Raw genomic sequence first — 23,417 nt, forward strand, 5'->3', positions numbered from 1 at the left:
TCGCGTCGACACATTTCTTCTGTTAATGGAATCTTAGCAGCACTTCCGCTAACTTTAAAACAATTTAATTAGAACAATTTGATTGATTGCGAGAGACAAACCTATGAGTACATAGTGCTTTTAATCCACAGTACTTTTGTCAGCATCACTTCCTTTGATGAACAGCTCAGTGTCAAAGGACGAATTTAGTAGTACTAGGAGAATATCACTGTCGGCTGTGGGGCGACGATGCTTGCTTAAGTACAGTGGCAGCGCCAGACTCTTCTGCTCGCGCACTTTACCACCATGCCGTGGCATCGGCAGGACGCGAGCGCGCTGGCCATGGAGCTCCTGCCGGACAGCATCCCCGCGGTGTCCGTGGCCGCCGCGGCCGCCGCGCTGTACGCGCGCGCGGCGTCGTCCCTCCTCCGGCCCGGGCTCCCGCGCCTCGCCGCGCTGCTCCCGGTGCTCGCGCTCCTCGCCGCCGCGCCGCTGGCCTTTGCCTCCTCCGCCATCGTCCGGGGCGTCGCCGCCTTCTTCCTCGCCTGGCTCGGCGCCTTCAAGGTCGCGCTCCTCGCCGCCGGCCGCGGCCCGCTCGACACCGCCCTCCCCGTGCTCCCGTTCCTCTTCACCGCCCTGCTCCCCGTCAAGCTCCGCCGCGGCGGCGATGGAGGTTCCGGAGCCAAGTCAGTTTCGCTCGTCTCCTGCGCGGTCAAGGTCGCCATCATGGCCGCCCTCGTGGGCCTCTACCGGCTCAACGCCCGGCTGCACCTCTACGCGCGCCTGGCGCTGTACAGCGTCCACACCTACTGCTTCCTCGACCTGCTCCTCCCCTGCGTCGCCGCCGCCGCGGCCGCGCTGGGCATGGAGACGGAGCCGCAGTTCGACCGGCCGTACCTGGCCTCCTCGCTGCGGGACTTCTGGGGCCGGCGGTGGAACCTCATGGTGCCGGCCATCCTCCGGCCGTCGGTGTACGACCCCGTGCGCGCCCGCGCGGGGGGCGCCGCGGGCGTGCTGGCCTCGTTTGCGGTGTCCGGGGCGATGCACGAGGCCATGGTGTGCTACCTCAGCCTGCGGTGGCCTCCCGGCGGCGGGATGGCCGCCTTCTTCGCCCTCCACGGCGCCTGCTGCGTCGCCGAGGGGTGGTGCGCGCGGCGGTGGGCGGCGAGGAGGCCGCCGCGCGCCGTGGCGACGGTGGGTGTGGGGCTGTTCGTGGCGGGCACGTCGTTCTGGCTCTTCTTCCCGGCGCTGCTCAAGGACGGCGTCGAGGAGAGGTTCCTGGAGGAGTGGGCTGCCGTGGCGGCCTTCTTCCTCGACGCCGGCGGGAAGATTCCGTACGTCGCTGTACGGTGAACGGAGTAGCTAGCCATAGTAATTGCTTCCATGAAAGCAGTCAAATCATCACCAAGTGAACTTCTCTGATGGTTCAGTGAAAACGAAACGAAAAGCGCCGTTGACAGTTAAGAGATAGCAGTTAGAAGTTGGATGAAACAGTTTGAATTTTTTCGATTTGTTAAAAAGGCGCCCGAATATCAGTCAAATAGTAGTCCATCACGGCTAAGAAACTGATAACAGAAATAGGGAATGCAAATGCTCAAGTCAATCTTTGTCTTCTATTTCTTTTCACGAGTACACAAAGTCTGCGTATCACTCCGTTGATTTTTTTCTTCGAAAAAGGGCGCTTTATATTACTTAAAAGATTTAAGCATTAGTATCACTCCATTGATAGAAGAAGAAAGAACTACATGATACAACACATGTCATGAACGTAAGAAGAACTGGACATGATGCCCAGAGCAAAAAGATGTGGGATGCTCGGCCCAAAGCAAAGCAAAACAACACGGCAAAACTCGCCTAGCCCTAAGAGACGACCCAAACGATGTCTTTGGTTTTTGCATAAATATCTCGACAGGTTTGCATTCAGAAACACAGCAGCCATCATGAACAGAAGCACATCAGTTGCTGACAAGAGAGGAAGAAGTAAAGTAAAGTCGAAGCAGTGGAAGACAGTCTTCAATCAAAGAATTCACAAGGGGCCATGTAGCATAGAGCCCAATCTTGCAGCTTAGCATCATCAAATATTCAAATACCCTCAAAATTATCAGCTACCGAAATAATTCTAGGGTCACGAACATCATGAGCCCAAAAAAATTTCAACCACACACACGTACGCCACCATTCTGCACCTTGAGCTTACAGAAAAGCAGCAAAAACATCCACCCACCCCCTGATGATCCTAGCCACCATTCAGAGTTTTTCAAAGTGAATTTTACTTACTAAAGTTCGACAAAACTCTTCACTGTTAAAAAAAGTACTCCCTCCATAAAGAACTATAAGAGCGTTTAGATCACTAAAATAGTGTTTTGAACGCTCTTATATTTGTTTACAGAGGAAGTAGATTAAACCTCAGTCCACCCTGCTCTGTAAGAAGATAAACTTACTCCGCGTCACTTCATGATACTTGTTGCAAAAGAAAACAAGCTTTAAAAAATCCCAACAATTCCACAACTTTGCCACGAAAATTAAGTAGCATTCTGACCCCAGGAGGCAATCTCTTGACTTCCCAACTTTATTCTCAACAGGATTTAATTACTCGCCTTCTTAAAGCAGAGAAAATCAGAGTACTCTTAGGTGGTGTTTGGTTCTTCCTAGGACTTTTTCTAGTCCCTAGAACTTTTTAAAAAAGACTCTATGGCCCTGTTTGGTTCATAAGTCTTAGGACTTTTTTTAGTCCCAACTTATAAGTCCCAAGTCCCTAAAAAGTCTCTACCTGTTTGATTTTTGGGACTTATAAGTTTCTATAAGACCATATTACAACTATAAGTCCTTATAAGTCCCTCCTTTCATAAGTCCCAAATGCCCACTTTAAGTCCCTATAAGTCCCTCCTGTTTGGTTTAGATGAGACTTATAGGGACTTATTTAAGTCCCTAGACCAATAAGTCCCTGGAAACAAACATCATCTAAAGGAGGTGCTTCTGGCCCTGTTTGTTTCATAAGTCCTAGGACTTTTTTTAGTCCCAATTTATAAGTCCCAAGTCCCTAAAAAGTCCCTACCTGTTTGGTTCCTGGGACTTATAAGTCTCTGTAAGACCATATTATAACTATAAGTCCCTATAAGTCCCTCCTTGAGAGTCTTATTTCATAAGTCCCAAATACCCACTTTAAGTCCTTATAAGTCTCTCCTGTTTGGTTTTGATGGGACTTATAGGGACTTTTTTAAGTCCCTAAACCAATAAGTCCCTGGAAACAAATACCCTCTAAGGACTTTTAGCAAAAAGCCTTAAAAAAATCCCACCCTGTTTGGTTTGCTAGGGACTTTTTTTAATCCCAACACAAAAAAGTCTCTGGAACCAAACATCCCTTAGGCCATGGGATGTCCTAGTCGCTCGGCTTAATTGATGCGGTGGCCGCTCGGCTTCTTCCCCGAAGTCAGCGCCTCGTGGTGCTCCTCCTCGACACCTTCCTCCCGCTGGTGGCCCAGCTCGCCGGCGGGACCGTGCACACCGCAACCCCGGCGCCCCGCTTAGTTCGGCCTCGGCTACAGACTTGCAAGGTGAGCTCCATCTCCACCTCGGCCTCCGGTTGCCATGCCTAGGAGTACTCCGATGGCCGCCTTTTTTGCCCTGCACGGTGCCTGCTGCGTCGCCGAGGGGTGGTGCGCGCGGCGGTGGGCGCGCGCCGTGGCGACGGCGGTGGTGGGGCTGTTCGTGGCGGGCACCTCGTTCTGGCTCTTCTTCCCGGCGCTGCTCAAGGACGGCGTCGAGGAGAAGGAGAGGTTCCTGGAGGAGTGAGCTGCCGTGGCGGCCTTCTTCCAGTTCCAGCACACCGGCGGGAAGATGAATTCCATTGCCGTACGGTCAACGGAGTAATCATACTAGCAGTTGCTTGGTACTGGCAGTCGATTACGATAACAATATTGCTTGATTGATGTAACAAGCATAATTTTTTACCTTTTGGTCACCTGTTTTTGATGCATTGCTTGGTATTGGAAGTCTGCAGTATTATGCCTGAAACAAGTGTACAGTAGTTCAGAAATGTTTTCCCTTCAGAAATTGCTTTTGGAGCACGTTAATTTGACGATGGCCTGCCCCGCCCCTCGTCCTTTGAGGCGAGAAGCGCCGCCCACATGAACCGGCTGTAGTCGTCGACGAGCAGTAGGATGTAGCATCGTTCCGCCCAACATCGACCTGGTGTCCGGGCCACAGAGGTCACCATGGACCAAGACCAACTCGAGGGACATCTCCGCCCTGAACGAACGGCAGGCGGTGCTGCTTCCCGGCAAGGCACGCCTCTCAATAGCTCATCCGCATGCTCGATTGAACCAAACCGCCGCACGCCACGCCGTCAAAGTATGGCCCATGGCAAGGCATACTGGACAACAAGGACAAAACGAAAACTTACAGAAAGCGATTCGATGCGCACCGAATACAAGATCGCCTCTACAAGTTTTGGTTTCACTCTGATGTCAACTGTCACACAAACTACTGGCTAGCTGCCTAGCTAGATAGCTTCCCCGATACTGAAGGAAGAGGATCAGAGAGCAACTACAAGTGGACACACACAGCCTCGCACTTTGGAAGCTAGCTCAGCTCACATACTCCTGCTTGGATGCTGGAATCGCTTGAGAAACAAAGAGGAGCTCAACCACTTTTATAGTAGTGGTAACCGAGACTTATGAGATGTCCTCATCGCTGACGACATGTCTCGGGATGACATCACTGCTGACATCGCTTCCTAGGATGACCTCATCGCTGACCTCGTTCCTGTTGACAGACATATCAGATCCTGAGACACCCTCACCTGGAAAACTGTTCTCAGCTGAGGGCGAGATACTTGAGATCCCGAGACGCCTGCCAGAAGATTCCGTATGTCGCTGCACGGTCAACGGGGTAGCTAGCAAAGCAATTGCTTCCATGAAACTGTCTATTCATCACCAAGTAAACTTCTATGATGGTTCAGTGAAAACGAAAAGTGATGTTTGACAGTTGAGAGATAGCTGTTGGAAGTTGGATAAAGTTGTACAAAAGACAACGTCAATTAATATGTATCCAAGTGGAGATCAATGTCTAACTTAGAGCATCTACAACCGGACCCCTCAAATCCTCCCCAAACGCACCGACGGATGGTCACTACCCGGACCGAAAAGAGAACTGCTACACAGACGATGGGCTGTGCCCGATTTGTAGACGACAAGCTGTATCAGCCATCGATCACTTGTGTTCACCTGGGCCACAGCCATCGATCACAACGTCGTCTGAAAATCGTCCAGCAACTTATCGTGTGCATAGTAATTTCGGACCGAAAAACGCCGCCTATAGTTTGCAACAGCCATAGACACAAGAACAGCATTGCTGACAGTAAAAACAAAGTAAAGGAGATGCAGAGGAAGACGACTCCAAGAGTGACAAAAGGGGCTATGTAGTATATCGAGCCCAATCTTGCAGCTTACCGTATCAGCACATACCCTCCAAAATCCTCAACTAAAGAAATATTTCTACCATTACAAACATTATGAGACTTCACTAGTGCTAAAGAAAATTCAGTTCAGAAAAAAAAATGCTAAAGTAAGCAGCACCAAAATCTCAACATTACACCACCATTCTGCACCATGAACTTACAAGAAAAGGCAGCAAAAACAACCAACCCCTGATAATTCCAGCCACCATTCAGGGTTCTATTTTTACAGTAATTCTTACTTGACAAAGTTTCACAAAAACTCTTCCATATTAGACCTAGGTAACATAGTTTACAAATACACGCATTATCGGAAAGCGGATTACCAAAGTGATCTCCTTGTGTTGTTTACACATCATCACTGTTAATCACTAGCCCTCTCTCCATCTTTACATACTATAGTTTGAGAATAACATGCCGCCCAAATGAATGGGGGAATACGAAAGTGATAGTGGCCCAAAATGCCAAGACGAATGAAATGGCAGTGACTACGTAGAGGATTGGGTCAGAATCATCAGACACACTTCCTGCAGTACCATTCCATGCCGCAGGACCTGAACTGGAAGTGCATGATCGAAGGTTGTTGTTCCCTCTGTAACAGTCTGTATCAAATGAGCCAAAACTGACCAGAGTCTGGTAGACATCCCGATAAGTTGTTGCATGCCACAGAGAACACCTCCAATGATGATAGCCGTGTCAACTGCCATGGTATCAATCCATTCAGCCTGTTTTTGGATAGGTCTAAGCTTTCGATCTCGCTCATATTTGCGAAGGTTGCAGGAATCGGTCCAGTCAAGAAATTGTCTGACAAATTGAGAGACTTGATATGGCGCAAATTCCCCATCTCCTTCGGAATCTCACCTGACAGCATGTTTGAAGAGAAGTCAATGCCAGACATTGACATGAAGAAGTTTTGTCCATATGTGTATGGTTGCCCTTTAGTTGTGAAGGTGAAGCCTGGGAGGTCATAATTATTGGTATAAACAAAGTCCGCGCCATATTCCCCTCCTCCATAGGTAATACTACCAGCTGCGGGCCAATGTTCGTAAGGATCGACGGGTTCAAATGGAATGCCGCCAATACATGGTGGTATGGAACCTGAAAGTCTGTTGTGCGAGATGTCGATTATGCTCAAGTGTTGGAGATGACAGAGATTTGAAGAGATATGTCCCTCAAACTCATTCCTGCTTAACAAAAGTACACTGACTTGAGAAAGATATTGTGCCCACTCAAGGTTGCCTGTGAACTGATTATTGCTGAGATCTAAAGCTATAATGAAGGAGCTGTTGAAAAAGGCACCCGGGGAGCCTGACAGGGAATTCCCCGATACACTCAGAAACATGAGGTCTACCATAGTGCCGCAGTTTGGGAGACGCCCTGTAAAGTAGTTGCCTGACAGGTCTAACATCATAAGATTTGTTAATGTGCTAATTTCTGGATGAATGCCACCAGTTAAACCATTATTAGCAAGGCTCAAAGCTTGCAGTGAAGGAAGACACCATAAGGAAGTGTCCAGTTCTCCTGACATATTGTTATCATGCAAATCCATGATTTGGACATTACCAGACAGATTTCTAGGGAGAGTCCCTTCAAATTTGTTGTTGCCTAGGTGTATTGCCCACAGGTTAGCAGAGAAGCTACTAGCCCCATCAAGTATCTTGCCACCAAGTGTATTGTTTGAGAGCTTCAATATATTCATTGCATAACAATCAGTGAACAAGCAAGGTGGTACTTTTCCTGTAAATCTGTTATTTGATAGGTCCATAAGTTGTATGCTGCTGTTGCACAATGATGGTGATATTGTTCCAGAAATAGTATTGCGGGAAACATCAAGAATTATCAGATGAGGTAACATCAAACCAATGTTGGCTGGCAGCTGTCCTTCAACTAGGTTCAGTGATACATTCACCTGTTTAAGATTAGTTTGGGGTTGCCCTATCAGATCTAGTGATCCAACTAGTGAGTTATTTGCAAGATTCAGGTAAACTAGTGTGGTTTTCTTTGTGAACAGCCAGTTGGGCATGCTCGCCGGCAAATTATTGTTGGACAAATCGAGAAGCTGCAGATGATTCTGTGTGTGCAGGAAATGTGGCTCGGTAATCATGCTCTTATCAAGGTTACACCAAGAGAGCCTTAGTGTATTCAACTGAAATTTAGGTACCCAGCCATGCATTTTCACTTGAATGACCAAATCAGTATTCCTAGATAGATCTAGCTCTTTGAGTTTGGTACAGTTTCTCAGCCAGAAGAAATCAAATTGACCGCTTAGCCTGTTTTCAGATAACCGGATAGTATGAAGCGATGATGTACACTTCCAAGATGAGTTTATAGGTATATGCCCTTGTAATAGGTTTTCTGAAAGATCCAAGTACTCAAGGTATGAAAGTGCAAATACGGATGCCGGGACCCTACCACTCAATTGGTTGGATCTCAAATGCAATTCTCGCAGGTTCCAAGATGAGTTTATATGTATATGTCCCTTAAAGAGGTTGTATGAAAGATCCAAGTACTCAAGGCATGGAAGTGCAAATACGGATGCTGGGAGGGTACCACTCAATTGATTGGATCCCAAATGCAATTCTCGGAGGTTCCAAGATGAGTTTGTAAGAATATGCCCTTGAAATAGGTTTTCTGAAAGATCCAAGTACTCAAGCCGTGGAAGTGCAAATAAGGATGCTGGGAGGCCTCCACCCAATCTATTGAAAGTCAAATATAATTCTCGCAAGCGCAAGTTCCGAGATAAGTTTATAGGTATATGTCCTTCAAAGAGGTTGTATGAAAGATCCAGGTACTCAAGGCGTGGAAGTGCAAATATGGATGCTGGGAGGCTACCCCTCAATTGACTGGATCCCAAATGCAATTCACGCAGATTACGGAGATTTCTGAAGTCTGCCATTGGTACACGCCTTATAGTAAGTAAAAATTAATTGTAACTTTTTGTTTGCGGAAAAATAATAATTGTAACAACTGAAAAAGAATATATATTTTTTGTTTCAGTACCTGTACTATGAAGAGTCCCACCTATGTTGTTTCCATTGAGATTTATGACTTCTAGAGAAACCAATTTGCCAACAGATCCCGGGATACCCCCACCTTGAAAACTGTTGTAACTGAGGTCGAGATACTTGAGCTAGCTTACTCAATCCTTGGAGACCTGAGGAATTGTTTGCTTCAGAATAAGATGATTTGCAATCAAAATTATTTTGGAAGATTAAAAGAAGAGTTGCATGCATGCATGCAGCAGGAGTTACGTACCCTCGAAATTTTGTGAACAAGCGTAGTGTCCAGAGAAATTCAGTAGTTGAAGCTCCCGAAACGAAGAAAATATCGTCAAGTTAAGATTCGGACATTCATCTTCGCTATACTGTAGGTTTTCTTGGTAGATTTGGAAAAGGTTAAGATGAGACACTCGGTGTGTGGTATTGTCGCACGTTATCCTTTCCCACGAGCAGCAGTCACCACCGTCTCCCCAAGAACTGGGAACCTTGGACTCTGCATTCACAAGCCAAGAGCGAATATCCATGAGGGCTGCTCTCTCCTCCATCAAGCAGCCCGAAGAACTCAGAAACATGGGACAAACTACAGAGAGGACCACGAACAAACATCTCCATAACAAGTAGCAGCCCATTTGGAAGAAAAAGGTTCTCAGATTTTGCTGTGAATTCTAGGCTGTAGTTTGGGAGCAGGATGTGTGCGTATTTCTTCCGCTCCTTGCTTGCTGCGGTCTTTATAACTAGCCATCCCTATACTGTAGACCAGCTCACAGTTTAGTCCATGGCCAAGGAGGTATACTTAGTCAACAAAGCAACTTCATTAGTGGCATTTTTGTATATTTTTTGCGGGAACATTAGCGACATTGTTGACTTGTTGACGAACATTTTGGAGAATGGCCACAGACATGCACAAACGACCAAACATTGGCAATGACTGGCCACTAAGCACTAATCTTGGGGATAGATAATATATTGATTTGGGGTCCAAACACTTTGTGGACTTGGACTACCGAAGCTCCTGCACTTGATATGGAGGCCAAAAGGGGCAGAAATATGCATTGTCTAATCCAGTTGCTCCATTTGATTGCTTGATCTTTTTACTGCTGTAGACAAATAATTGCAGGCAATGCTTCCTCAATATTAATGGCAGGAGCAACCCATTTCAAAGAGAAGGGTTTTACCTTATCCCGTGAATTCTAGGCTGTAGGTTTGAGAACAAGATGGATGCTTACTTGTTCTGCTCCTCCTTGTGGTGTTTATAAACTTGCTTCGTAAACAAAGCTTAGTCCATGGTCAGGAAAGGCATGGTTGGACAGCAACTTGAGCTAATGCCATTGTTGACTTACTGGGGAACGTTTTGTTGGCACAAAGTCTCTGCAAAAAGATACTCTATCGCACTAGTGACCACTGACCAGGACCAAACTTGGACCATGAGTACACCATTAAGCACTAATCTTGGGCATATATAATACGTACTATCCTCCAGGACACCGTGTGGACTTGACTGCCAAAGGTCTTGCACTAGATATGCAGGCCAAGATCGAGGGGGCGGAACAGAAATATGCACGACTTTGGAGTTGGCTATAAAGCACATCCAGAATCTGGTTCTCACTTGTGAGTGCAGAACCAGTAGCCAATGCTGCAGGGTTTCGGTTGCATTCCAGACTTCCAGTAGGAAGGAACAAGCTTCGGAGACAGTCCTACCGGTACAGGTTTCAGTTGCGTTTCAGGGTAGCTCTGTCAGAGGCTAGTCTTATAGCCCTGGTATGTCTAAACAGATCGGTATCAAAATCAAAACTGTGCGGTGCAGTGGCGGAGCTATGCTGTCAAAGGTGGGCGTGCCAGTACAAAGGAATCCACTATTTTTTTCTCTCACAGCTCAGCCTACCCTCGATCCTCCACTGCATTTGCTACCGGCTGGGCGGGCCGTAGCCTCTTTTTGTAACACGTAGCTCCGCCAGTGGTGCAGTGTAAGTCATGTTGAGCATCACGCGTGCCATTGAGAACATGATGGGCAGTGGCAAATTGCCAGCAAGCAAACATTAAGGGTAAATCACGGATTGAGTTTCAGATAGAAATACTAGTAGTATGAAGAACTGCACAAGCTTTCTGAAGGAAATGCATGAGTTCAGAATTAACCTAAAGCGAGAGCTCCATTCCAAACACTCGTAGCAGTTCACTCCTTCTGCCCCGCTCCGCTGCACATCCGGCCTCCCACGGCGCCGGAAGGATGCCGGCATGTCCTCTCCGGTTGCCGGCGATGCTCGGCACCTTCCTATCTCTTGCTTCGAACTAGTCCCCCACTCCGCGCGTGGCGGCGCGACGGAGAGAGGTCCGGGATGGAGAAGAAGAGACTCTTGGAGGAAAGCGGAGGGAGGAGGATTCCAGCCGGCGTGGCTAGTAAATAGCATAAAACTACTACTTTACAGGTTAGGGTTCCAAAAAACTACCGGTTTTTAATTTTTCTCAGATAACTACCAAGTAAGTGGTCGGCTGTTTCAAAAAACCTAAAACATCTAGTGCTTTACAGTTGATCCTGATTATGACAATTGGGACCCGCACGTAAGAACACTGATGTTTGACCGTCTGTCTGACCGTTAACTGACATGTGGGGTCCACATGTGAGCTCTCTTCCTCATTCTCTTCACTCCTCCTGCCTATATTCTTCCCCAGGAGATCGATGGAGTGTCGGCCGGTCGCCCCTTCTTCCACCTCGTCGGCGTCGGCCGGCCGCTCCTCCGCCTCCACTACTGCCCCTCTCCCTGGAACCTCTTCTCCTCACCGTGGCCTCTTCTCCCCCAACTTGACGCCAGCCTCGGCCTGCAGCCATGGCGGCACGTCTCACAAGGCCGCCACGCCCGAGCCGCCATGAACGCCGACGTCGGTCAACCGCCACGCTCGAGCCATCGGAGCCGAGGAAGAAGGTGAGCTAGGCAGGAATCGGTCGCTAGCGGGAGGCAGAAGCGAGGTCGGGATGCTCCTGCACGAGCTGCCCGCGAGGCCACCGTGCTCCGCGTCCATGGCGTCGGTGGCAGCGCTGATGCCGGGCAGGGGAGACACCGTGGAGTGTGGTGCCGCACTCATGGGGTTGCTCCGGCGCTCCAGCCACGCGCCCTCCTTTCCCGGTTCGAATCCCGTCCGTTGTTGTGGTCAACGCTCGGGCCAAGCTCTCGAGGCCGGCCGCCATGACTAGGCTCAAGCTCGAGCTTGAGCTCCTGCCTCGCGAGCTTCCTGGCCTACACTTCCCATGCCCGCAAGCCCGCCTTCTGCGCCCAGCCGCAACGGCCATCGCCGGTGAGTGGTGCTGCCCCCTGGCGCCCGTGCGGAAGGAAGCTCCACGGCGGCGCCATGGCTGCTGGTCGCGACGGAAGGGAGCACCACGCGCCGCCCGCGACGGAAGGGAGCTCCACGGCGGCTGGCCGGCGACCCTCACGGCGGCTGCTGGTGCACGGCCATGGGAGGGACCCGATTGCTTTTTAAAAAAGTTTACAGGGACCCGATTGCGTTTTAAAAAGTTTGCATGGGCCTGATGGCATTTTTGAAAAGTTTGCAGACACTGACATGTGAGACCCACATGTCAGTTAACGGTCAAACAAACGATCAAATAGACGGATCGTTTAGGTGCGGGCCCGACCTATCATAAACCTGTTTAATTTTGTAACAACAAAGATTTTGGGTTTTTTGAAACAGCCGACCACCCACTTAATAGTTATCTGAGAAAAATTAAAAACCGATAATTTTTTGGAACACTAGCGTGTAAAGTAGTAGTTTTATGTTATTTACTCCGGCGTGGCTATGGTCAGTGTGGGGAAGGGAGGAGGAGGCCTCTGTGTGCGACTGTGCGGTGACGCTTCTTACTTGGGCTCAACCCGATGCGGCCCAGTTTGGGCAATATTCGGCAGCTTGCCTTGTGTGACCTACTCGATTACTCTCTCTAATACAGTGATCATAGATAACATGCGTGAAGTCTGAATCCATGAAATAGCGGTTTTTTCTGAAGGTTTTGCCCATTTTTATTTTCCTTTTAAATATTTTCCTACTAGTTTACTGGTTTTCTTCCATTTTTTCTTTTCTATTCTTTTTTGTTTTTCTAAATTCCTTTTTTTTTCTCTGTTAAAACACCTTTAATTTCTCTATACACATGTTTAATATTATATATAGAACATTTTAAGATACATGTTGAGCATTTATCAAATGCACACTGAACATTTTCTTGGTACACAGTGAGCATTTTTTTCAACACACATTGAACATTTTTGAAATACATCATGAACATATGTACTTGTTAAACACGTTATTTTTTGGAAATGTCATGAACATTTTTTAATGGTATGAATTTGTTTAAATCACACAATTGCTTGACTGTGACTTACTATCATGTAAAACAGTAAAATATTATGTCTGGTGACCATGTTTTAAAGTTGAGTAAGTAAAATTTTGAAATATTTATTTTCAAAATTTTGAGTAAGTAATATTTATGTTTTGAGTAAGTAATATTTATGTTTTTTAAAAATAAAAATAAAAGAAAAAGGAAAATGAAACAGACCTATGTAACAAACCAACACGATCTTATTGGTTCGCCCACCAGAGTCTCCCTTGAGGCGGCGCGACCGCCTGTCTCGCTATAAGTGAGATACAAATGTGCCCGATTAATTCGTTGACAACTATTAATTAGGTCCTTCGTGCACACACGGAACTATTGATAAACCCTGTGGACAAAAAAAAATGATAACGTTTTTGTCCAAACACACTCAAGCGAGAAGGAAAACTTGTAAACAAATATTAGAAAAATCCACCGAGATGTCCTTCCTAATTCCTGGCTAATCTGAAAGTTGTTTTCGTTTGAAGCTTGGGCTCGACAAGATGCAGCTCAGTTTGGGCAATATCCGACAGTCATTTACGTAACTCACCTTGTGCGTGTAATCTCTACAAAGAGGAGTTTGTTCTGGCGCCTTCACCTCCCATCCGATTGTTTTCCTCTACTTAATTTTGTTTTCTTGTTGACCGGCTTGTTGGGCTTGTCATTTCAAAATCACTGGCTGACACATCGACCATACAGTTGTACTCATGCTATTTGTTATGATGAGATGACTCAAATATGATTTTACTCATGGTGTTTATCATCACCGGATGGATAGCTCAAGAAGATAGATAGGGTTTTTGCAAGCGACAAGGCAACGGTCATATCGATTGAAACATTGTCGGACATCATTTAATTAGGGGGCGGGTGGGGGGTAGGGGGAGCCCTACGTACGACTGCGGGAAAGAGGAAGTAGTTGTGCCTAGCTAGAATGACGTCCACGTCGAGATGTATGAAAGTAGAATTTTTCAAAAAAATATCACAAGTCCAATGACATTGGCAAAATTGTTCAACAATTGTCTCAGGGTTTTTGCGGCATCTGGAGTGGGTTTATTCTCAGTTGACATTTTGGAGAAATCAAAATTAAGAAAATAAAATAAAACACTCACAATCAGAAAATGGATTGTTAGCTGCTCCAGCTACAATGGTCTCGTGAAGCTGATGTATATAACATGAAAAAAAAAGTACAGTATTGAAAGCCAGGGGCTTGGATAGAGGAGACGCAAACAGTGGAAGGACCTAGCTGGAAAGAACAGTGCACAGCGCCGCAACCGCACGAGAAGATGGCCCAGGGACGTATCTGTAAAATGCGCAGGGACCGGCGCGCAAAATCTCAAAAAAATTTGGACCATTTCTCGATTTGTGCGTGTCATCCTTGCGCAGGGGCCATGCTAATCTTCTCTGTATCGTTCCAATTTTATCGGATGTCCCCGAAGGGACGATGTGGAAGGAAGAGCGACGCTTATAAACCGGTCCCGAGCTCCTTCGCTGCGCGATGTGGTACTAAACTTGGGGGGCGCTGCTGTGTCCCGCGAGCAGCAGGAACCGCGGGATGGCCAGTGGGCCGCATCTGCGCGCAGCCTGGTTCTTCCTCCGCTGGCCCAACTTGGAGGCGAACTGGCCGATGCATACCGGACACAGGGCCCTATTCTAGTAGTGGCAGGTTACGCTCAGAAAAAAAAAGAGTAGTGGCAGGTTTCTACGTGACTGACGTGGGATGCGAATACCTCTTCTTAATTAAAACTCAATTTTTTTAAAGACTCTGCACTGTACATGATGAGAGCGACCAAAACCAGAAGATCCAAAAAACAAAAACAAAAACAGAAGATCCACGTGACGGGCACAGTTCTTCCGCGCTTATTTGGTTGCCATTTAACCCTAAAAAAAGGTCATCATTTTTATCAGTTCCAAAACGTGAGATTTTGATCTTGGACAAGTTTTCCCTTTTGTGCCTGGTCTTTTCCTTGGAAAATTCATATAGATCACCAAAAGAGCCATTTTTACAAATAACCGGTCTTTGTGTTTTTTAGGATCACCGGTCTCTGTGTTTTGTCATGTACTCCCTCCGTCCCATAATATGTGTATTATGGGATGAAGGGAGTAGACTTCAGTGAACCATTGGTCCTTAATTTTACTGCTAAGGCACACACATTTTCTGATATTCAAGTTTAATCTTATTTTTCGCGGGAAAAGTTAAACCATGAATTTAAGCAAGGAAATTTTCTTATGTGTCACAAAAATTATAAAACCAAATTTATACTCCCTCCGGTTCAGAATATAAGGTGTATCATTTTTTTTAGACGTCAAGGTTCTATAATTTTGACCAACTTTATAGTGAATAAAGTATCAGTATGTACAATACCAAGTCATTATCATTAGATTCTTCACAAATGTATTTTTATATTTATTTACGTAGTATGGTAGATGTTGATATATCTTGCTATATCAAACATAGAAACGTTTACTTTTTGAAAAACTAATACACATTATATTTTGAAACGGAGGGGGTATTTGAAAGAAGTTTTCAATATAATTACAAGTCACATGATTCATAAATTATCGGTCTATCACAGGATCAAAGTTAAATATCAAAAGACATGTGCAACTTATAAAGTGAATACATAAGAGGGTAGCAGGGGTGGAAGTGGGGACGATGGTAACTATTGCACACGATTTTATCAATGCCCTCTCATTGGAGGGGTGGTCGTTGCCTGATGGTCGGCGGTGACATGACAATATGGCGAGGTAGGTCAAGGGCACTAGATAGCGACCACGAGCTAGGTGGCTGAGTAGGAGAATCAATGGGATGAGAAAGTGGATTCGATGGAGCACAATAGGAGAGGGTAAGAAAAAAAGGGACGGTGTACACCCTGGTACCTGGAAAAGATTAATATCTTAGCCCCTGGATGCAACTGGACGATTGGATCATCATGTTAAACCTCTTAGCTGTGTTCTTCTCCCCACGAATGGATCACGCGCAAGTCTTCCATCCATTGACCTGTCGCACTCTATCCATCTATCTCCCCCTGCCCTCCCCCAAGGTCGGTGGGTGGTGCCCCGCACCACCTCGTCACTAGACTAGATTTTGTTCATCACCCACACAACGCAGGCTTGCAATCCTTCACCACCTGTCCATAGGATTGAAGAAACCGAGTCATGCCGCTAAGTAAATTGAAAAAAGGGGTCTAAATCACGACACCAAAGAGCGAGACCATTGCTTCTCTTGATTGATACCGATACGCCAACTATTAAGATCCGAAGAGAGCCAACAGACCTGGCAACACATATACCCTTGCAACTCTCCGTCGCTGCCAGATCGGATGTCGTGATGTAGGGAGAGGCCGAAAATACTTTATTATAACGGGCCATCGCTGCAACTACCTCATCAATGTCGTTAGGGAAACAGAACCTAATGAAAACAATGACCTACAAAAGGAAAATGTAAAGATAGGGGAGAGGATCCCACTCCTCTTGTCACTCTCCGAAGGAGGAGGAAGGGAGGCCGAGGTGGCGGCCTGAAAGGGAGCTTGAGTGACTGGTTGGGACATTTTGCCGATACACTCTCGTACCATGTAGAGTCACACCTCATCCTCAATTTGCTGGTACACTCTCCTACCATGTAGAGTCACTAATGATCTAAAACGTCTTATATTAATTTACAGATGGAGTAGTATATAAGATATCTACTGTACCACTTGGGGCCTTGCAAAAGACCGCTACCGAATTCCACAGGAAGCCGGGGGTGCGAGCCGAAAGAAGCAGAAAGGGAATCCCCAGCAAGCAAAAGAAATGGGGATAAAATTCAAGGTCAAGCTATACAGCGACAGGGCGGGAAGCAGCGGAGACGGCGACGCCGGACCCACACCGCCGCCTGCGCCAGGCCTCGCGCCGTCGCCCTCCCTCGATCCATCGGCGGTTTCCACCTCGCCGCCCCCGCTTCAGCCGGCACGGCAGCCGCCGCTGACCCCCATCGTCAAGTACACGGTCAGTTCTTTCTTGCAATCTTGCTTCCTCCTGTAGTCTCCTCGGCGAACGGTGATGGTTGCTCGGCAATCACTTCTCCGAAATCTCGCGATTAGGTGGTGCGTCGGGGTGACCTCGGCTTCGTTCTTGGTCCGCTTTGGGGCGTTTCTTGCGCCCAGTTCGTGGTTGGGTGCTTTCTTGGCTGCTGCAGGATCGGGTGTCGTCGCACTTCAGTTAACATTTTCTTGGCTGCGTTCTTCGAATTGGTGTACTTTTTGCCTTGTTGGGAATATGGATTGCGTGTATGCTGGCCAGCCCTCCAATTAATTTCGTGATGCCTTATGTAGCACCTGAATTCTTTTGTAAAGGGAAAGATGTACTAGTTCGTTGGGGTTTCTGTTCAGAAATTGCGTTCCTTTGATATTCTTCTGCGAGTTCTTGGTCCAATCGGGTGACCCGGAAAGCTAGATAGATTGGATATTTCCATGGCAAGATAACTGAAAACTGTTGGATTCCCCTCTGTTTTCTGGATCGGATGCTCTGTTTTCACTGCACTTTTTTTACTCTGTTCTCTGCATTTGCATTTGCTCTGGAAAGTGTTTATTTTTTACAATGCCCTGCCGTTTTCTAGGATGAAGGACCGGATGTTGATGACGATTGGCCTGAGGACGAGGATGATGACTGGCCCGAGGACGAGGTGGAAATTTGTGTTCCTTTGCTGTTAGTTCTTATAGTTCAGTTCCATGAGTTGGTGACTTGAGTTCTTTGTCCAGTTGTTCTGAATACAGAGAATGATGCCTCGTCAGTTCACAATCACGGTGTTGGATTTTCTTTTCTACTTGTTGATTGTATACGTTGGGGTGAATAAGTTGTCGTGGTTGCTACTACACTTGCCTTCTGTTTTTCTAATGATGCCTGGTTATCACTGCACTGTTTCCCACTATTTTCTGCATTTGTGCTGGAAAGTATTTTTTTTACAAGCATGTTTGGCCATTTTCTAGGATCAAGGACTGGATGATGATGATTGGCCTGAAGACGAAGATGATGAGGGTTGGGAGGTTATGCAAGAGGATGAGGTGAAAAATTGTGTTCCTTTCCTGCTAGTTCTTAGTTCAATTCCATGTTGAGTTATTTGTCCAATTGTTCTGAACACAGAGAAGGATGCCACCCAGTCATCGCGGTGTTGGAATTAATTTTCTAGTTGTTGATTGCATTAGTTGGAGTCTGAATCAGTTGTTTTAGTTGTTACTACGCGTGTTTTTTTGGTACTTATGGGCTTTATTTGTGCTGGAAAGTATCCTTTACAACTATCTGTCTGCAATTACTTAGGATGAATTACCAGATGAGGAGAAATTCTACATTTCATTGTTTATGAGCGCTCAAAAGAAGAATCTCCCGCATGATCTTGTTCGGCATGACTCGGTGCCGCTCAACAAAAATGAATATTTTTCTCTGTGGGAAAATTGGAATCAGCTGCTGGATGGCAAGAGAACATACCTCCGACCACCGAAGGACTGCCGTATTCTCAGTGTCAGTGGCGTTTTCCGGTGTCCGGATGCTCGCCCAAGGACATTAGGATGCAAGGTGAGAACATTGTAGCTCCTCTGTTCACAACAATGCATTGATTTTTTAATCTTTTCCTCATTCAGTTAACACCATCTGACCTTTCCAATGACCTACAATAAACTTTCACCAGATATTCATGTGATAACGTCATGTGTCTCAAGTCTTACCAATAATGCGAGTTAGGGTACAGGAGAAGTTCTTATCTGACTTAAATAAGTTATAATTTTGCACATTGTGACCGATGATCCAAATCTAATGTAACATAGGTTTTCCCCACGAAGGCCTCATATCGTCTTCCTCCCAAATAAGTGGGTGATTGATGTGTGAAAACCATAAAAGAATTCTTAGGCTTACAATTTTGCGCCTTGTGCTTCAGCATTACTTATTCGAATCCATCCTTAATTCAGATGAATCTACTAAATCGCTAGTGCCCTTTTTGTGATACTTATTCTTTGTATGGCAGGAACCACTCTTGGATTTGGTTCAGGATTATCCAGATAATGACATTTTCCAGGAAATAATCAAGGTAAGTTTGCATGCCACTATAGGAGCATTCTCATTATTTAAGTGTTCTACACTAATGTGCAAAACTAGTTTTGTGCAGATTCTTTGTCAGCGCTATTTGCACATCAGACGAACTCGCGGAGATGGCAACTATTTCTACAGAGCTTTCTTTTTCTCCTACTTGGTAACTATCTAAGTTTCTAGGTTTTTTATGCTGTTGCTTTTTTGTTTTGCATCAACGTTTGATATGACTATGCTTGTAAACAGGAAAATCTTGGACAAATGCAAGATAGTCAAGCTGAAGTTACTCGCCTAATGGAACATGTGGCAGTGTCCAGAGAGAGTTTCTGTCGTCTGAAATGGGACAAAGCATACTTCTTAAATCCTGAAGAATACTTTTCAAGTGTTGCTTCTGTATGTATTCTCCTTGCTTACATAAGCTTCATTTTTTTTCTCTGACCTTGTAACCCTAGTTCTTTTGTAATACTTATTAGTTCAGTCATTTAGTGAAAAACAAACTACGTATGATTTATAATACTTGCCAAAATAACTTGATGTCCCTTATGTGGCCTGAATTGTCCAGTGCTGCTTGTAAGATGTGGTTGGCTGTAATCCTAGCGGGTTGATGCCTTTGTTAATTCAAAGTCAGGCTCGGCTCGAGCCTCTTCTCTTACTTTTTTTGTCCAGTACCCTTGCTGAATCTGCTTTGAAGTTATCTGAACCCATGCTCATCATCAGAAAATATCTTTGATACAGAATAATACCTTAAGGCCTTGTTCAGTTACACCCCTCCACAAGAGGATCGGAGGGGATTTGGGGGGGGGGGGGGGGGGGGGGGGGGGGTTGACTTGTAGGGGATTAATTCCTCTTCAATCCCTGCCAAACCCCCTTCAAATCCCTCTCAACCGAACACAGCCTAAAATGTTTTTGTGTTTTTCTTTCCTCTGTAGAAACTGTTTTTCTGTCCTCTGTAAAAAAAAAGCATATGGAACTACATACTTAAATGAAACAAGAAGTAGATGCAAGGTCGTAATCGCGGTTTGTGGTCTGCTACATGAAGGATAGGAAAAATCTATCACATATAGCGGGCCATCGTAAAAGCTAAAATATACTCTCACTTTTTACTATAGTACACATCTTTGCTTACTGTTACGGTTTCCGAGTATGAAATATATGTAGCGAGACATATAATAAACATTGAGCCATGTCTACTGAACTAAGACAGCCAGCCTGAACTAATCTATTTCTTATCAAAAGAATAGCATGAGGTTCCAAGTAGTATTAAACTCCTTGGTCTTAGCGAATTCCAAAATATGCGACCTAAAACAGAGGGGGTATGCAGAGTGAGAGGAGAGGGAAAACCTATGAGCACTCTGCCATACATGTAAATTTAGGGGAGGGCTGTGGAGTTCTCCATATATTTATTTTCTTGTTTCCGTATTACTTTTTCTTAAGGATATCTAAGAAGAGTATAGAGGAAAATATATTTATTTAGTTGAAGTAGTTTTGGTACATGTGGCATGGAGGAGCCGTAGCTGCTATATGAATAGTGGATGTATCAGTATTAGCTCTGACATGGAAATTATTCAATGGCTTAGAATTTCATGCTGTAAAAGCTATAGGGCGCTATTTAAATTTTGAAACACCGAGTATATGATATGGTGGAGAGTACTGGTCTACAGGACCATGCCAACTTGAGAGCTCCTTAATAATGCTATGGTCTGTCATCATATTCCACTTGACCAAAAACTCCACTTTTCATTCTTGCTAAAGTATGGATGCTATTCAGCTCAAGTAGTTTCCTGAAATAGCATTCACTAGAAAAGTAGTGGAGCATTAGGCGCAATCGACATGATATGTCGCGGAAATATTTGTTTGCCACACCATTACAACTGCTGTATGTCGTATGTTAAACAAATATGATTCTCTTCATAATATATCTTAAATTATATACTTAACCGTTTGTCTTCATGTTCTTTCAGGAGTTGAATCATTTGGTCAATTCTGTTGCAAATGGGTATGAGCTTTTAACTTGACATTTTGTAGTGATTTTCTCTGAGAGGACAATGACGTTAAGTTTCAAGATCCCTTTGCTTGTTTGTTGTTACGTTTGGGTTTTAAAAGTATTTGCTTTTATCTTTTGCAGTCTGAGTTCTGACGAGTTGTACAAGAGAAGTCTACAGGAGATCATGCCACTCAGGAGTAAGGATACTACAAGCTTGCTTAGATGTTTTGTTTGTCCACTTGTTCTCTCTCGCTTAACACTTTTTTTCCAGTCATTTCTTTGCTAAGATTGCTGGCAGAGACAGATCCGTACTCGAGAAGCTGATTACAAATCATTTATCCCTGGAAATATGAATGTCAATCAGGTTAGAGTTTCTTATCCCTACTACTGTTCTCGGACAATCAACTAGTGGATCATGTATCCTTTGTCTTTGTCGTAAAAGTTTATTTATGTAGTTAACTATCAAGGTTGAGAATTTTATGGTTTTGGCATCAGTACTGCTACAAGGAGGTGCGCCCCCTGGATGTTAAACCAACGATGTTGGCAATGAGGGCTTTAACATATGCACTTGGCATCCCGCTGCAACTTGAAATTCTGGGCAGAGCCTTGATGGCTGGAGATTTGCAAGTAAAGCGCCTTGATTTCTTCCCTCGATCAGAGTCAGGGAAGGGTGCTTTCCATATGGTCCAAAGCTACTGGTCCTCAACCTCAACCCCTGAACCACTGGAGCTGGGAAGTGGCAACCTGTTATTATCTGATGGCACACCATTGCTGACCTTGCTGTGTCGGTCTGAGGACTGCGACATTCTTTATCGCAAGTGAACTGTGCAGGTATTTATTTAAAAAAAAACTGTGCAAGTATTCTGTAGGCTACTTGACAAAAAGCATTCCTAGAGGATGGCACATTAAATCTATTGATAGTCTAATACAGCATGGCCATGTAGGTTTTTACTGGCATCTGATCTCAATCTACTTGTGAAGTTGTGCTTACTCATTTGAGAAAAAGCAATGAGCTGTTTTATTCGCTTTGGAATGTTTAGTGAAGTAGTCTTTAACTAGGCATCGATTATCAAGGAATACTGGCATCAGGAAATGTGAATATATACTGCATTTGTTACTGATACTGTACTCCTTTCCTTCTGTATTCGGACGGAAGCTACATAATTGATGAGAACATGTGAAGAATTAGATGTTTTCCAGCTTCCTTGTAGTCGGGTGAAATTGAATCTTGATAGACAACAACTAAAATGTATAAGTTCTGAATAAAAATAGGAAAAAATCTTTTGAAAATATCTGTTTCCATGATTTGTGTAGTCATACAACTTAATCATTCTCAATATACCTTATTAAGGCTGCGTTTGGCAGCTCAGTCTTTTGGGGTATTTAAATAATACTATTGTTTTTCTAGAAGCCGCAGTTTTAAAACTTTGACGTGTTTGACATAAACAAATACCACACTTTATAAACTGTAGTATCCCTAATGCCATGTTTTATTTCTTGTATTTGAAAAGAAGTCTTGACCTGCATTTTCTAAACAAAACTGAGAAAAACTTGTATTTTAGAAACTAAAGTATTCATTGCCTAAGCATCAGAATACCAAGACTAGGCCTAAATGGTAAAGTGAATTTAGTGGGACATCCCAGCCCAAATTTGCTAAATGCCATGGCTACGTATAGGACGGGCCACAATCATAGCACCAGTATTACACTTTCGTTCTCTTTTCATGTAAAGGGATTAGCACATTCATACACCGTATCTATTTGTAAACACTGATAGCACATAGCTCGAGTTTATCTGGAAAAACGGGATAGCGTGAGCTCCTGTGCCTGGGCTCCAAACCGCCATCCTCTAAGGAGAATGGCCTTTTTTTTCTCTCTTTCCATGTCATTGGTAATAGTGGAAATATTATGAACATTCTCAAGGAAAGTGTTTGCACTAAAAAAATTAACTCTCGAACTTTTGACATGTTTTAACCTACGATATGTGTAATAAGTTGTAGTGGGCTAGTGGCAAACCGTTCTGTCAAGCACATAAGAGGTTGTGCTGGTGTAGTCCATCTAGTGAAAGTAACTGAGCTGGAAGTTGAGGCCACTCATCTCTATTTCTTGACTTGGTCCCACATAGCATAAGACATATACATAAGACCATAATTATTAATCAAGGTTCACACATGCTGTGCTGCATAATACACATTAAATCTGAATATGGAAGCCAAGGACCATACTACTTCAGAAATATTGTGGTGCCTGATTTCGTGAGCTCTCTGCTCAATAATCTTGGTGCTAGAGGGAATGTGACGACTGGTGGTTGGGAGGCAAAACCCTAGATGATGAAGCGTCATAGGGTGCCTCCAATTAGTTCAGTCCAGCTGCTAGGTTCCATGATGTAACAATGCGAGTATATGTCTTAGGAGAGCGCCAACAACATTCAATGCCGTTGTGACATGGTTGAGGGGTTAGGAATCACCATCTCCCTATACGTAATGCAGCCATACCCGCTCCTTTTTACGGATATCCGTATGCATCATGACATATGAGCGGTGAGCTATCTCAAAAACATGCTGCATGCATCACGACCACATGCCGTGCGGCG

General features: G+C 45.1%; 1 protein-coding gene, 1 non-coding gene and 2 pseudogenes across 2 annotated transcripts; 2 read left to right on the forward strand and 2 right to left on the reverse strand.

Moving 5' to 3' along the window:
- The first annotated feature begins 278 nt into the window (after nucleotides 1-278).
- On the forward strand, nucleotides 279-1,413 carry LOC123187173 (probable long-chain-alcohol O-fatty-acyltransferase 5). Its single transcript, XM_044598957.1, has one exon. The coding sequence runs from the start codon at nucleotides 286-288 to the stop codon at nucleotides 1,330-1,332; it is 1,047 nt and encodes a 348-aa protein (XP_044454892.1). The 5' UTR covers nucleotides 279-285; the 3' UTR covers nucleotides 1,333-1,413.
- Nucleotides 1,414-5,710: 4,297 nt separating this feature from the next.
- On the reverse strand, nucleotides 5,711-9,107 carry LOC123184461 (receptor-like protein 13; annotated as a pseudogene).
- Nucleotides 9,108-14,124: 5,017 nt separating this feature from the next.
- Nucleotides 14,125-14,227, reverse strand: LOC123038375 (U6 spliceosomal RNA). The gene has a single exon (XR_006417827.1). It is a non-coding gene; the product is annotated as a U6 spliceosomal RNA (small nuclear RNA).
- Nucleotides 14,228-16,502: 2,275 nt separating this feature from the next.
- On the forward strand, nucleotides 16,503-21,913 carry LOC123187174 (uncharacterized; annotated as a pseudogene).
- Nucleotides 21,914-23,417: the final 1,504 nt, after the last annotated feature.

The sequence above is a fragment of the Triticum aestivum genome, chromosome 2A, assembly GCF_018294505.1.
Source record: "Triticum aestivum cultivar Chinese Spring chromosome 2A, IWGSC CS RefSeq v2.1, whole genome shotgun sequence".
Classification (NCBI taxonomy): domain Eukaryota; kingdom Viridiplantae; phylum Streptophyta; class Magnoliopsida; order Poales; family Poaceae; genus Triticum; species Triticum aestivum.